Source organism: Grus americana, chromosome 8, assembly GCF_028858705.1.
Source record: "Grus americana isolate bGruAme1 chromosome 8, bGruAme1.mat, whole genome shotgun sequence".
NCBI classification, from domain to species: domain Eukaryota; kingdom Metazoa; phylum Chordata; class Aves; order Gruiformes; family Gruidae; genus Grus; species Grus americana.
This window is the reverse complement of record NC_072859.1, coordinates 17520477-17535996: the sequence shown is the minus strand read 5'-3', so window position 1 is coordinate 17535996 and position 15520 is coordinate 17520477. Positions and strand designations below refer to the sequence as shown.

Genomic DNA, 15520 nt, shown 5'->3' with positions numbered 1-15520 from the left:
AAAAGAAGTCTTAAAGATTGTTTAATTATGTAAGAAAGTAATAATAGCTGCCATTAAGAATATTCTTGACTTGCTGTCATTTGAGAGGGCAAGTGAGTGTTCATATGACAACAGCAGATAACCTTGTTCTGTTCAAGAAGCTAGGGCCATTTTACTGGATCTCAGTTTTCAGGAGAGCATGAAAACGGAATGCTCAGCTCAACTCTTACTGCTTTGGTAAATCACAGCTCTTTGGTGAAAGGACCAATAGCTTATTTCCTAGATAGCTCTTAAAACTGTAAGATGACTGGATTTAACTTTTTACTGCACTGACCATGCCTTCATTAGAACTAACTGTAAGACATGAATAATTTTTCACCTTATTTGAACTACCACTCTAATCTAGAGCCAGTGAGTAATTACATGGTAACCAAGGGCTGTAGCTCAGAAGTGACTAAACAGTGAATGCTGCAACCTTGTTAAATCATGAAAAATTTATTTTCATTACATATATATGAGGGTAAAAGATTTCAGTCAATAGTGTTTTGAACAAGCATTTCCAACATGAACCTGTTAGTGTAGTTAGGCTGAAACTTAAAGTTAGTGTTTTGCCTTTATTAATTCATTTCTAGTGTGTATATACAGAAGTAAATTTTCCTGTTAGAATACCAGAGACAGTAATATTGCAACATTTACATTCCTCATATAAAATGGTGTAATGTACATTTTCAGCTTGGTATAGATATATAAATATGTACAAAATAAACATTATTGTAATTAATATATTCAGACCAGGTATTATTTAGCAACATCAAAAGCAGATGCACATAGATTTAAGTGAAAATGGTGAAAAACACCTTTATGACATTAGTGACCATTATTTGCATATACGAAGTAGTACAGATAAAGGCTCCTCTTTCAAGCCTTCTGTGGGCATCCAATACCTTTAGTAAAAATAAAAGTAATTGAGAAGCATAAGATAATTTTATATATATATTTGTGTCATGATCAGATGGTTTACTAGGATCCATCTTGATCACAAATGGGTAACAATGTAAAACATACACATTTGTTCAGAGCATAAAATATTGCACAAGAGCAACTTCTTTTGAGGAAAAAAATTCCTGTGTGAACAGCAAAAATGGTTCTTATGCATTAAAGAAATGATATATTTGCAGTTTCTAAACCAAGGAACATTCAGTAATACTGTCAGAACTGTCATCTATCAACTTCTTCCCAGCCTGTTTTATGGCAATAGTATGTCACTAGCAAGATTTGGCAAAGAAGGCAGATAGACAATACATATATATATTTATCACAGGCCAGACCAGCTCCAATAGTTACCTAAACCAACTGCTGGATAGTTTCAATTATCTGAAAATCTCACCCTTAAAGAAATATGAAAGAGTTCAATGTTAGTCACAGTGATAATCACACAGTAGTAGAGTATGATTCCATTCTTCTCTGCCTGGAAACCATCTTGTCTGAATTCCCAGTCTGAAGGGCACTTTCCTCAGTATCACTGTCACTGCTGTCTACAACTGCGTGATCCAAAGCCATCTGACCAGTCCTCCCATGTAGATGAAAGTTCACCCCACTCTCCTGTATGGAGTTAGTTATAAAATCTTCATCAGAAGAATGAAATGATTCATCATCTCCTGTGAAATGGTTGACAATGTGAATCCCATCAAAAGTGGGTTGGTCTGAGAAGTCTCTCTGGCCTTTTAGACATTTGATCTGTTAGAAAAAGCAGAAGTTAACAGTTAGAGCTGAAGAGTCCAGCAGCAACACAACCCACATTTCCAAGAAATGTCTTATTGAACCCTTCCTGGATTAAATTAAATGCTAGATCTAGAAGTAGCACATTTGACCATCACTTTGAAACTCAGCTGGAATCAGAACAAAGTGACTTCTCACTTCTGGCTGCCCAAGCAGAGACCTTGAAAGAATGTCTTAAATAGTATTTGGAATTTTCCAAAATTCTCCTTCCACCCATTTCAGTTTTAGGGCTTAATAATCAAGGCATATCTAGAATCACTAATGACAAATTCCTCCAGGCTATTTACTGCATCTTTAATATCCTCATGTGTATGATTTATAGTTAGCTTTCTAGAGTGGCCTATTTGTTTTGACAGCACTTTTAGCCTTCACATCTTACTTTCACAGTTCCATTCTTTCCCTTATCACCTAATTTCTCACTTGAGAAAAGTCCTCCCTCAATCCCAAAGAGCAGGGTCCCAAGTGAATATTGCCAGTTACACACAGAAAAAAAACCCCACAACCCCAAAATATGCTTAGCTCTGTCTACACTGCAAGATTGAGTGTCTTTTCATTATCTAGTTCAGACCTAATGAGATGTCAGATCAAGAAGTATGAAAGAAACTTCTTTGTACAGCATAAGTAGATTACAGTTTCAATTTTAAGAGAACAGAACAAAAATGATTATCAGACCACAGAGAGATACGATAGCATTTTAATTCAAAATGCACTGTGGAGTGATAAACTATTACAACCATACACTCAAGCTATTCAAAAAGTAAAACCTAAAGCTCTGAAGTCTGGCAAGTCCCCTGTTAATTTAGTGAAAATAACTGCAACTCATGGAAGACATTCATGAGTGGTTGTGGTTTTTTTGTTGTTTTGTTTGTTTGTTTTAGAATTTCACTTTTGCTAGCTTTTAGTAGCAACTACCTCAGGGTCACTTTGACAGTCTAAGAGTATTAAGATAAAAAATCCTAAGGATGCAGGAAAACATTAAAAATGCATTGCAGAAACTTCCTAATGTCACTTTGGAAGCTTCAAAAGGAAGATGCACCAAGTGCTATTTTGTGACTTTTCACAGTAACAGAGCCCTGGAAGATAGAAAGAAAAAGCCTGAAGAGCTTCTTTACACAAATCTATTTGACATTACAGAAATCTGAAGCAATATTTACTTTGATAAATAAAAAGTGCACGTAGGTCCTTGTTATTGACACCGACAGATTTTACCTGTCCATTTGGGGAAGAAGAAATCTCTGTATTTACCATGGGCTTATGCAAAACATAAGAATAAAAGAGGGGTTGAAAAAAGATCACAAGAGTTATAATCATGCTAGAAGCCATCAAATCGGATGTTAACAGCATGTAAAAGCTCCAGCTTTTAATGTATATCAAAATATCCCTGTTTGGAATACGGGTACACACTATAAGTCTAGACCTTGGTTGTAACTACATACTAATGTTAGTTTTTTGCATTTTTATCACATACATGTAGGCTGCAGTCATTGCATGAGGAACTTGCTTGTGTAAAGACAAGCAAAACAGAGTTCCACAACTGCACAGCATAATTCATGAAGCAAGTGAAATCAGCTTATGCCAAATATTAGATACTGGACAGTAACGTGTATCTGGAATATTTTTTTCTAGCTTACATACCTAGATACAGAAAGCCTGATACAGAGATTCCTGTGTTATTTAGAAATAAAATAATAATAAAAAATATCCTACAATATGATCAGATTAGCTGCCACATGAAGTTTCCAAAACAGCTATCGATTTTAGTCACCAAGAAAATAAACACACCAAAAAACAAAATGAAACCCAACAATTTCTTTCCATCCTCACCACAGAAAAAAACTTCACTGTACAAGTGACTACAAATTCCATATTAGAGTAAGAAATTATATGCTTTTACATCTGCACAGTTAAGCCATTGGTTCACCTGAAATTAACTAACATTGAGTATCAGCTTTATATTTTGAACATTGAGAAAAGCAACCCAGTGACCTCGACTGTTTTTTCTGAAGACTTCAATACATGATACCTTTAGATGAATGTATTTAGGTAACATGATAAAATCATGGCTTCACGTTTTTATGCAGTAGCCTTTCCAAACACCAATTAAGAGTTTGTGGAAAACGCTGTTGGTGGAAAAAATCATGAATAGACACAGCCTTTGCCAATTCCTAAAGTGAGTCTGGGAAAACAGCGTGTTGTTACTCTAATGAAAGGATGCACAATCTGTGAACCTTCAGAAACACTTTTGACCTGCAGCTTTACACTTACCTGCCCTTTTTCTCAAGTACTCCTCACATCCAAGGGGAACCAGACTGCTAGGAAGAAACATGAACGTACTGTAGAGAATACATGTGACAAGTTTATCAATGGTCATACAGTTCTGTAACTTCTCTGCTTGAAAAACAGCTGTCTCAGCCAGAAGCACAAACACTGTAGCATAGAATTTGCATTGTGGGGAGGGACAGGCTGAATAGCAAAACTGCTGAAGAGGACACGGGGCTCCTGACACACAGGAGGCTACACGTGAATCTGCAGTGTCCTTTAGCAGTGACAAAGGCTAACAGCATTCTGGGCTGTATTGACAAAGGCATAGCCAGTACATCACGGGAACCGATTCTTATCTGGCACTTGTTAGACTGCATTTGTTTTATTCTACACTTGCTATCTCACTCCTTCCTCAGTACAAGGTGTTAACGAGTAGATTCAGTGGAGAGTCACCAAGACAGTTAAGGGGCAGGAGCTTATACATTAAGGTAACAGAAACCTGTTTCTTGTACTATAGTACAAGGTGGGAGAAAAGACATTGATCATAACACAAACCGCAAGGTTGTGTTTGAATATGAAGGGAAAATAATTGCTACAAGGCTAGTTAAGAATTAGAACAGGTTGTTCAGAGACTGCGGACTCTCCATCTTCAGTGGGTTTCAACACCCAACTGACAAAGCCCTAAGCGACCTGCTTTGAATTCAGTGTTGATCCTGTTTTGAGCAGACAGTTGGACTAGAGGCCTCCCAGAGTCCCTTCCAACCTGAAAGATAGATCACAATTCAGTGATCTGTGGAGAGCAGAGCAGTGGGATATGTGTTACTGTTCTTATGGCAGCCATTTCAAGTTTGAGAAATTGAAATAGTTTGTATCTGCCAAAGTTACTGCACTTGCTAAAAAAAGTAAATGCTGTCATTTGAATCCAAATGCCTTTACATTAAATGTCAGTATATTAATTTATCACAAAGCCTAGTCTTCAACAGCATGTTAGATTTCTAATTGTAAAATAAAAATATCACTTTAATCTTGAAAATAAACTAAGTTGTTTTTCAATTGAAGGTAGAATCTTATTTGCATCTTTTTTTTTTTTGTAAACATGAACATTGATGAAAGCAACTAATCTTCAAGAAATTAAAAGTATCCAACAGAAAAGGTTTGGAACAGCTGTGCACTATTTTCAGTTTTGTGTAGTTTCAGAGCTGAAGACTTCAAGGGCACCTCTAACTTTTTTCCAGGAGCATTTCTGAAGAAGCCTGATTATCTGCAATTTCTGTTGCAGCAGCAAGGCTTTGTAAAGCTTCTTAAAGCATTTGAAACAACTTGCAGACAGCATGCACTCCAATGCGATTAGGTACCAGTGGCTAATGCCATGTTAGGGCTCTAAAATAGAAGTTTCTTAAAATGAAAAGTTTTGTACTCTCACATAACTTCATAGTCTAGCAAGTGAGCCTCTGCACTTCTAATAGAAAAGCAGTATCTTTTTCAAATGGGAACATAAGTGTCCTACTGGCTCACGGCAATGGTCTATCAGCCTAATATTCTGTCTCCAACAGTGACAATGACTTTCATGTTGTTTTGTTTTTAAGGGAAAACATGTGAATATAACTGATTTTTGCAATCCATTCCCTTCATATTCCCAAGCACCCACTCACTTGTCCAGAAACTGTTGTAGTAGATATGAGAGTGAATCTCTTCATAGCTGTTTCAGCATCCATTTATAGACCAGTTGTCCATGACTGATTTTTTTATTTGCTGTCTACCTCCACAGCTTCCTGTAGCAGTAAGTTTCAGAAATTCCTTTTTTTTTTTTTTGTTTTAAACTAATCTCCTGCTTGTTTCAGGAATTGCCCTCAAATTCTAGTAATGCAGGAACAAGTGATGAAAAGCAATTCTGCAGTCATGATTCTGAAGCTTACATCATAACACCTCCCTGAGCCTTCTCTCTGAAACAGATGAGTCCCAAGTCTTTTTAGCCTCTCATGAGCAGGCAGCACTCAAGACCACTGATCATTTTAGTTGCTCTTTAACTTCCCTACAGGCCTTCTTTAAACTCTCTACACCCATCTTGAGGTGTAGAGACCAGCCCCACACCAAGATTCTGTAGTGGCAATATAAACCCCATTATTTTGTTTTTAATATACCTCCTATTGATGCCCAACATTGTCTTGTCTTTTGGCTGCTGTTGCACACTAAGCCAATGTCAGAGGATTCTCAGTAACAACTCAAAAATATATTTTTCTGATTTTTAACTACCAATTCTGTGTTTGCCATCATGTAGGTATGGCTTATATTTTTGCAGTTGATGAATTACATTATTCACATTGAAGCTCATCTGTCATCTTTTTAAGAGAGACTTCTTCAGATTCTTGCTGTCAGTGTTTTATTTGAACATAGAAACAGACCTTAAAGTAGGAAGTAAAGCATTATGCCAAGATCTTGTCATTCGTGTAGCCAAGCATATCAAGATAATGGGAAATCAGACTAAGTACTTGGAAGGGGAGCAGTGCACGGACCCAACCCTAACACTGCCACTCTCAAACCCTAGTTCTACTCTATCCTTATCATTCCACATGAAGGAAAAAGAACAGCCCTTTTTCTTGCAGCCATGTTGAGCAGAGTATGGACTTATACCCCAAGGTCTGTCAGTTCTGTTCTCTTTTGTACAAATAGCCAATATTGGTAAAAATCTTTCAGCTTCAGGTCTGGCCCTCCACGTAAAGGGAACTAGACCTCTGTCAGTCACCCCAACAAGTGACATTCAAATGAGCCTTGGCTGTTTCTTACTGCTTCAGTTTTGCAAGAATCTCAAATCTGATCACATCTGAAAAAAACAACCAAGCCTGGTAAACCCACATGTTTTGCTTTTAATTCTCAAATCCAGGTCGTATTGTTTAGATGACTGCAGCTTCAACCCAGTTTTCACTACAGAACATTCATGTGGTCTTTAGGACATTTCAAAGGGTTAATAACACTGTGACCAAAATGTATGTCATCATTATCTCTTCAGAAGCCAACTGAATCAAGAACAGAATCTTAATATTTGCATTTATATACCTTCTTGTGCCTAAAGAATTCAGCATTTTAAAGACAAACTGTATATCCTACTGGTCAACATATGAAAATACTTTATTTGTACAGATTCTTAACAGGTAAGTGTACTTTCACAAATTCAAAAGAGCTGAAAAAAGTTAACAATCAGATCCTTGAACCTCAGAATAAACTTTCTTACCTGATGCTGACTGCCTCATCAAGCCAGGCATGAAGGAGAGACAGTAAAGAGAAATTTAGAAGTCGTAGTACAATTCAGAAGTTCTTCCATGTTAAATCATAGAATCATAAAATACTGTGAAGGGTGCTAGTCAGTTTCAAGCAATTTATATTTCTAAGCCCCTTTGTTTTTTAAAAAGAGAAGTCAAATTCTCAAGTCGGACTTTGTGAGAGTTCTGCTTAAGCTCTGGGAGACATTTTTTGTAACCTGGGAGTTTTTTTTAAAGTTAGGAATGCAGTGGTGGAAAGAAGTCAAAATAAATGTTACTTTCTGCTCCCTTTAAAAGGCTTCAGTAACTAATTATTGAAATTTACTCAATTCTGAAGTAGTAAAGAGTTTTAACAAAGCTTGCCAATAAATATTCAATCTACTCACAGTGGGATAAGCAAGCAATACACAAGTGAGATCAAATACGGTAAAAATATGACCACTGCCTTGGGTGAATGAAACTGGTTGTGGGAGAAAGCAGTATGTTAAATTTTTATTTAAAGAATAAAGATACTGAATTCTCAGTGCTTTTACTTACAGCAAGAGGAATCTAAAAATCAGAGTTTGCTCTTTATTTGTCTCCACCTTAGTAACAGTAGGAAGTCTTAATAAGATTTCCTGCTTCAAAACCAAACATGATTAAAAAGAAAACTAGAATGTTGCTGAAAGTATGATCTAACCACATTTAACTGAAGAGAAACAAGTCATAAGCATTTTCAAATACATGTCCTATAATTCAGAAAAACATTGTCAACTTGGCAACGTGAAAAGAGAGATTTAGAAATCAAAATCTAATTACAAGACGATTAAAAATATCAGTTTATAATCTATTAAATTATAATCATACTTAACATGAATAAAAGCAATTAAATTTGAGTTCCTAAAAATTCCTGAGAGTAACAGTCCACAGCATCTAATGGGATCCTTTATCATACTTAACAGTTGACTGCTACTTACTGCTGACCTCTCCCATTGTTGATGGGATCACGCCAGTTTAAGGCATACACTAGTACACTATCACTTCTTTAAAAAAGCTCCCAGTAACTTCTTTTGGAAAAATGCTTATGTCAGTAGTCACAGCATCTCAGACTGAATTAATGGAAAATACATTGTCATTTGGGAGACAAATATCAGTTTGGACAAATATTATGTCCAGTAGGTACTACAATGCAGCAGTATTTCTGCACATACACACAAAAAGAATAAACAACATTAAGGTTGCAGGCCTTTTCATGCTACTTTTTCACTTCCATGAACACTAGCAACTCTTTAGATACCTTAAGGTCTCTGTAGACCATTTTTAAATATATGGTTGTACTTCCACAGTGAGCCACATTCATACTGAAACCATCACAACATGAACACTGCACAAATGGAGACATGAGCTAAACAAATAGTTGCAGAAACTAATATTAGCAATCCATCATCTAGAACAATTCTTAGCAAGCTTAATGGCTATACAGCTACAATGCAAATGGGGTTTCTAAAGTTCCCCAACAGAATTAGCTTCCTTATATGAAAGGGACTGCTAGGCATGCATTACGATAGAACTGTATTGGCGCATTTTAATGAAAGCCATTGCTGATCTTTGAAAAGTCTGAGGCTTAAAAAAAAGCTTAAGTATGGTTTAATATATCCTGCAATAAAGAGAGTTTAACACAAACCAAACCAACGTTAAACACATTCTTCATTTTCCTCAAGCATGAGACAGTTTTTATCCAAACATGTAGATCATATGCAAGAGACAGAGGATAGTCTTTTGAGACCTTTCTGGCAACTTGTATAGCTCTCAAGATTACATGTAAAATAAGATTATGTGTAAAGTAAGTCAACAACACATATTGCATATAACATGACAACACTCTTTGTTTAGAAAGTGTGACACATTCTCTAACAAATTTAAAAATAAAATCGAAAAAGGTATGTTAAATTAGAAATGTGTTATCATTGTAACTGTATTAAGACAAAGCTCGAAGTTGTGGCTTTTATTTCAGTGTCAGTGAATTTCCTGTTTCACTTCAGTTAACATTAAGGTTTTTTCTAAAGCCATAGCTATAAATGTAGCCATAATTAGGATTATTAACTTGTAAATAACAGCAATGAGCAATGCCAGACAAGGGTCATTCTTGGGAATTACTGATGATTTAAGAAGCCCAAACCAACCAGACGCTGAATCCAGGAACTCTCATTTAGTCTGCTTGCTCCTGTTACCCAATCACTGTCTTCTCTCCTGATGAAGAGGCCCTAATACCATGGATCACTGTATGAAAGATAACAGCAGACAGGAACTGTATGGCCTTCTCTTCTGTGCAATCCATATGAAAAGCTGCAGAGATGGCCACCGCTACATCTCTTATTGAAGCCATTTTGGTTTCTCCAATGCCATATCTACCTCTAGAGATTTAAAAACTGAATTAAAATGCATTTTGTAGACCTCAAAAGATATGCAAGGAATATGTAAAAAGAAAAAAGGCAGAGGGGAATCACAATGAACTCTTTTCCTTTCACTGTGAGGCAGACATGGAAAAGAGATATCTGCAACAGAAATATCCTTAGTAGAGAAATTCAGGAAATAGGCTACATCTTCATTTATTGCTTTCACATAGTTTTATTTTTAATTTCAAATATTAAGATTAAAACTCTTCCTGAACAACTTTGAGTCTTCTCAGATTTCCTAAACAGATTCTGCTTCAGCTTAAGATTGAACTAATTTTGAAATTGATACAGTAGACAATTATATTCTTAAATAGGAAGTGTTACTATGCTGTTCTCTTACTGCTCCTTTCCGAGATTTAATTTCATGTCCAAATTAAAAAAATCCCAGTAAATTAACTAGATTTTGTTGAAATCAAGTTGTTCAACATGTTCTAATGGGTTGTTGAAGAGTCATGGGCATAAGGGGGAAGTGAATACATTTAAAAATACCTAAAAAAACCTCTGGAAAACTATTTCAGGGAAGTTTTACTACAACACTAATGTGGACAAAAATACTTTTCACCCCTTGTAGTTCACTTAAACTGCAAATATTAAAGTTAGCCTGAAGTGTTTGGGGTGGAGGTTTGACAGATTTGGGGTTTAGCAGATTGGAATCACCATGACATAGCTTTATGATTTGTCTTTGGTTTTGCTTTTCCCTTACCCCCAAAAGCCATGTTTGTAAGGCAGTACTCAAGATTCTAATCAGATTCTAATTTAATGAATTAGACTGGTTAAGCAAAATCAAGCAAACTGAAATTGCTGTTTAAAAAAGAAATCCAGTGCATTAGGCACTGTGAATTAAGCAAGCAGGAAATGTCTTGATCATACTTACAAATAATATGCAGTGAAAGAATTTAAAAATCTGTTTGCAAAGTTGTTTCCTTTGCTTAGTAGTTAATAAAAGACAATTAAACATTTCATTTATCATGGAAGCTTTTTTTTTAAGACATAGTTTTGTCTTTGATATCCTTTAAATGTGGAAATTCATTTCCTCATCTAAAAATTTTCACTCAGCAGACGTTTCAGTCAGATAAACAAAATGCTGATTTTTAGGGAGTCTGGCGGTGACCTTTGAAATTAAGTTGTTTGCCAGTCCCTGTAGGAAAAACCAAGCTGCACTCCAGCATACTCAAGACTGTCTGGAATCCACCTTAGCACATTTGGCCATTTACTTGCAACTGAGTTTAGCATGACTAAAAGGGGAAACCTAGACAATCAACAACAAACCCTGATATGAGTTAATGATTCTAGAATAGTGCAAGTTTAGTGGTTTCTATAAAACAGTATTTCTAAAGAATATAAACAATAAAATAATTTCCTAAAGAAAGTTAACTCTGTTTTGTATGGATGAGTTCAGAGCTGTATTTGCTTTCTGCTAGCATTATCTCATCTGCCCCCCAAACAATTTTATAATGCTTGTAGCAAGATAAAAAAAAAATCAGTTGACATAAGTTCTTAGAGGACTTGGTGGAGTATTTGGCTCCTTATTTTAAAGTGTAATAAAATGAATCTTGGAGAAAAGCTCATTTGATTTGTTAGGGTTTTTAGGACAAGCAAAAAGAAGCAAATAGAGAAAATTAATTTTATATTACTTTCAGTATGGCAGAAGGGTTCAAAGAAGGCTGATTTGCAGCATAACTTAATGGTAGGAAGACTGCATCTGTACGTATCCAATTGTCTCAGGGTCTCATATGTGTCTGAACTTCTTGATCTGTACTATCTCAGAACAGTACAACTGTTTCTGGAGTTCATAAACTGAATTCAATCTAATATAACTGCAGTATGATCTATCCAGTTGTTACAGCAATTGCAGCAAAACACCTTGAAACTGGCAACAACAGAAGCTGATCAGAGGTCAGAGCAAGTATTAAACTCCAGGCTTGACAAGCCTATTGTGGGCCCAAACCTGAACAGCAGTGAATGACAATATTATGTACCTGAACAGACCTAGGCTGCCTTTTTTTTCTTTTGTTCTATCAGTATGGCTGCTGTTCTTAACAGACAAAAACCCAGAGTCTCTGGATTGTTATCCCCCCCCCCCCCCCATCTTCTATAGTGAGATTAAAAGCAACAGTCATGAGGTACTACAACATTAGATCAATCTGCCCCACTCATCATTCACTCTTTGGAGTCTAAGCTCATGTATGTAATTAACTACTAAATGCTCCTGTTTCACAAAAGAATTACCTTTGGTTTTGAAACTCATACTTTAAAAGGATAACCCAGAGTAACACACTAGTATACAACCTGAAATATTTATCTCAAATGAACTTTGCTGACCATATCACTAGACAGTGTGTCATAAGTGAAAAAGCAAAAGAACAGCAAGAAATTTCCAAGTCTGAGTCATTTCAGGCTTCTGGGTTTTTTTTTTAAATAGCACTTAAATATTTGGCCTTTGTTTAAAATTGCTGCTTCTGTAAATCATATTCAGTCTCACAGTAATACAAAATGCTTTACAAAATCCCTATAGATGTCAGGAAGTTTACGTACAATCTATGAAATAGTTTTGATGCATTAAAAGAAAGCTCATCTCCAATTGTCCTGTTATTTATTTCATATTGCTCTGAATGTACTCTTAGATTTCCTGACTGAAGTTTTTATAAAAAGTGTTTTTTTCAACATTATCAGTTAAAGAGCACTTGAGCCAAAAGGAAATATGATGTTAAATTTATGCTGTATATCAGTTTTACCATAGACAAGTCTGCTGTATTGTAAACGTGACAAAGATTAAAACTCACAACAAGTGTTCAGACCAGAAGGTTTCCAGTGAATCAGAACAGGAAACCAATAAAGCGATCAATGGGAGGTCATGACTTTTTGATCACTGCACTATATGGTTAAAGAATCTGGTTTTGATCTAGTGCTGTGTAATCAAATTAAACTTTGAAGTTCTGTATCAAATATGCAATTGAAATAGCAACAGTGCTAAGGAAGTACCCAACTTTTAGCCTATTTTCAAAAGAAATCAGTCTTTGGTAACTAAGATTTTATCTCGAGGGAATTTTTCTAAGATCTGACAAGTCTGTTGTAGTGAGATTGTATGCAATTCCAAAGAAAATTCTAAGCTGACTTAGCCCTGGGAAGTTTCTATAAATAGCTAGTTGGTAGGTGGAAGTAAAGTTCCCAGAAACTCTTCCTACAAGTAGTTCTTATGGAAGTGTTTATTTGGAGTGAGGACATGGCCATAAAAGTATTTTAACATAGCAGCATGATCACACTGAATGTACTGCAGTTGTTATATCCATGGAAGAACCTAAATCTCAATGCTCCTTCTCCCTAGAGTACACATCTATAAATACAAACGTTACTGAAACCTCAAGCATTAACTAGAATGTACTGGCTGATACAGAGACTAAGAATGTACCCATTATGGGCAACAGTTACAGGAAATTATCATTTCGCACTTTTACTCTGTTCTTTTAAAGCAGGAGTTAAACTCAGCATTTTTACACGGACTAAGTAACACTTATTTTTGCTTCTGATTGCAGAATTTGCTTCCATCTGTGCTGGCTGCCATTCTGAGAGTGATAAAAGAATTTTAGGAGGAGTTTCCACCACATTTCCACTGTTTGCCCCACTTACGTTCAGATAAATTTAGAGAGACATATTACAAGCTAATACATAGCACTCCTCTCCTGAGCTTTTCTCACATAGATGGCACCTGTGTATGGTTGCTAACACAACATTTTTTGCAAGGAACAACTACTCAGATAAATTCAAACCTCAATCTCTCTACCTTTCAATTCCCAAAACTTGATTTATAGGCAGAAACATAGGGTAGATCCTAACATAGGTCTAATTAGTACATCAGACAGGTCACACAGCCTCACCACTCAAGAGAAGAGCCTTTTTGCCATGATAATGAAATAACTTTATCTGTAATCAGTTTACTTGCTTTGGGAATCCAGACAAACTCTAAATAAGGACATAGTAAAGTCTAGCTAGCTATATTCGTCTCTATTGCTGCCACCAAGAACTAGTATACTGTTCAGCAAGACAGATTGGGAGCTTTGATGCAGTAGGATACAGTCAGAGAAAATAAAAAGGGAGGGAAATGTTTGTAAAGAGAAGAATCACCAACCTTCATTTATTTTATCATTGAATCTAATCTGTCAGTAGTGGCAGTGAAACAGTTAAGATTCATACCTAGAACCGTTGCCCTCAAAGTGAACAAAGTCATACCTACTCTGTTTGAGGACAGACTACATCGCTGTCCTGCTTACACTGCTCACATTTAGAGGCTTCCTTCACTCTCATGAGATATGAAAGATATTTTGTGGATGGGGTTGTTACTGGGGGGGAAGGGAGAAGAATCAACCTTATCTGATGCAAAGATGAAGATGGAGTTTGTGGCCAAAGATTTGTAGAATGGAGTACCATCATTATGGAATCAATTCTACCTTTTTGGACAAGTGTAACTTTTCTGTGTTAATTATACTCACTCAAAATTAATTTAATTAAACCGTTGATGTTCATAAAATATATAGGGATTCCATTGTGTAATAATGCTTCTGCCTGTTGATTGCTTAGTTAAACCAGACAGTTTCTAAAGCTAGTTGTTTTATTAAGGGCAGGGTAACTAAATTGGGGAAAGTTAATTGAGAATTAAAACTCCCAATCTGTTCAGTCTCACACTCCTGTACCAATTTTGGTATTATCAAGTCAGTATCTCTGACTCACAAGGACAAGCTGAATTAAAGGAATAAAGCAATTCACTTTTCTAAAGCATACAGTATATATTTAACTATCCTGTGTAGACAAAGCTGCTACATTAGATTGGGTGTTTGCAAACCACATGACCTCACAAACGCTATCTTATCATATCACAGGTTCCTCAGACTGACCACAACCACTTAAATCAGACTCTGCCAGCACAGAAGCTCTGTAACTTTGACACGTACTAGTAAAGCAACTACATTTTTAGCTGTCCAGTAGCTTTGCAAGAACTTTACTTGTGGGGAGGGAGAAATCTGATGGTCTCTTGTCCAACTGTGCTTGCAAGATACGGTAGAAGAAAAGCACATGATTTATTGTGCTATAAACTTCCACAAGTTGAAATGCTTACTTTGTAAATCTGAGGGCTAACATATTTCCTTTCAGGGACAACATTTCTTATCAAGTAAGAAAACATTTATAGACTGCCACATATTTTGAAAGCATTTGTCTAGTAAAACAAACTATTAGAAGGTGTTCATGTGATTCTAGTCAGCATTGAGAAACAAGTGTTTTGCAAGAGTTAATACAGTACTTTTAACAAACATTACAGTTTTAGTGAGAACTATGAAGTGAGAACTATGAAGTGAGAACAATGTAAAAATTGACTGAAATAAATCCCACAAAGATTAGCTGGTTTTATGAAAGCAAGCAAGTAAAATTACAATTACGGAGAGACAAATATACACCTGCCTGCACTACATGGAAAGCAAATAGTACACCCCTTCCAGAAGAAAGAGAGGGGAAAAAAAAGTGAGTGGAAGAGCATTATATCCAATTACAAATTTTACAGGAAGAGTACTAGGCCTTTTTGGACTTGCTGTTCTCCCCTTTGTTCTGATGAAAGCAGTGTTACTTATTTCTGTTTCTAAGATATCTAAATGCTGATAAGTCTGATATTCTCTCATTCTCATTTGCCCATATGATCTGATCCACTGCCAGCCATCACCATATGTCTTCAGAGGAGAACTTTAAAAAAATCTAATAGGTTGAACTTTAATTAGAATTCACTTTCCCCAGTTAATCCTCTTATCTCCATCATGCAAAGCT

At 35.9% G+C, this 15520-nt stretch overlaps 1 protein-coding gene across 8 annotated transcripts in view; it reads right to left on the bottom strand.

The window, feature by feature from the left end:
• Positions 1-454: 454 nt before the first annotated feature.
• Positions 455-15520, bottom strand: part of EVI5 (ecotropic viral integration site 5) — an 81454-nt gene continuing 66388 nt past the window's right edge. For 6 of the 8 annotated variants that reach the window (XM_054834334.1, XM_054834331.1, XM_054834330.1 and 3 more), the window contains one exon: positions 455-1716. In XM_054834334.1, coding sequence (XP_054690309.1) covers positions 1411-1716 — 306 coding nt within the window. In that variant the 3' untranslated portion in view covers positions 455-1410. Of the gene's footprint in view, positions 1717-4023; positions 4092-15520 lie in introns of all 8 variants that reach the window. The other 2 variants (XM_054834335.1, XM_054834336.1) reach the window with 2 other exon arrangements.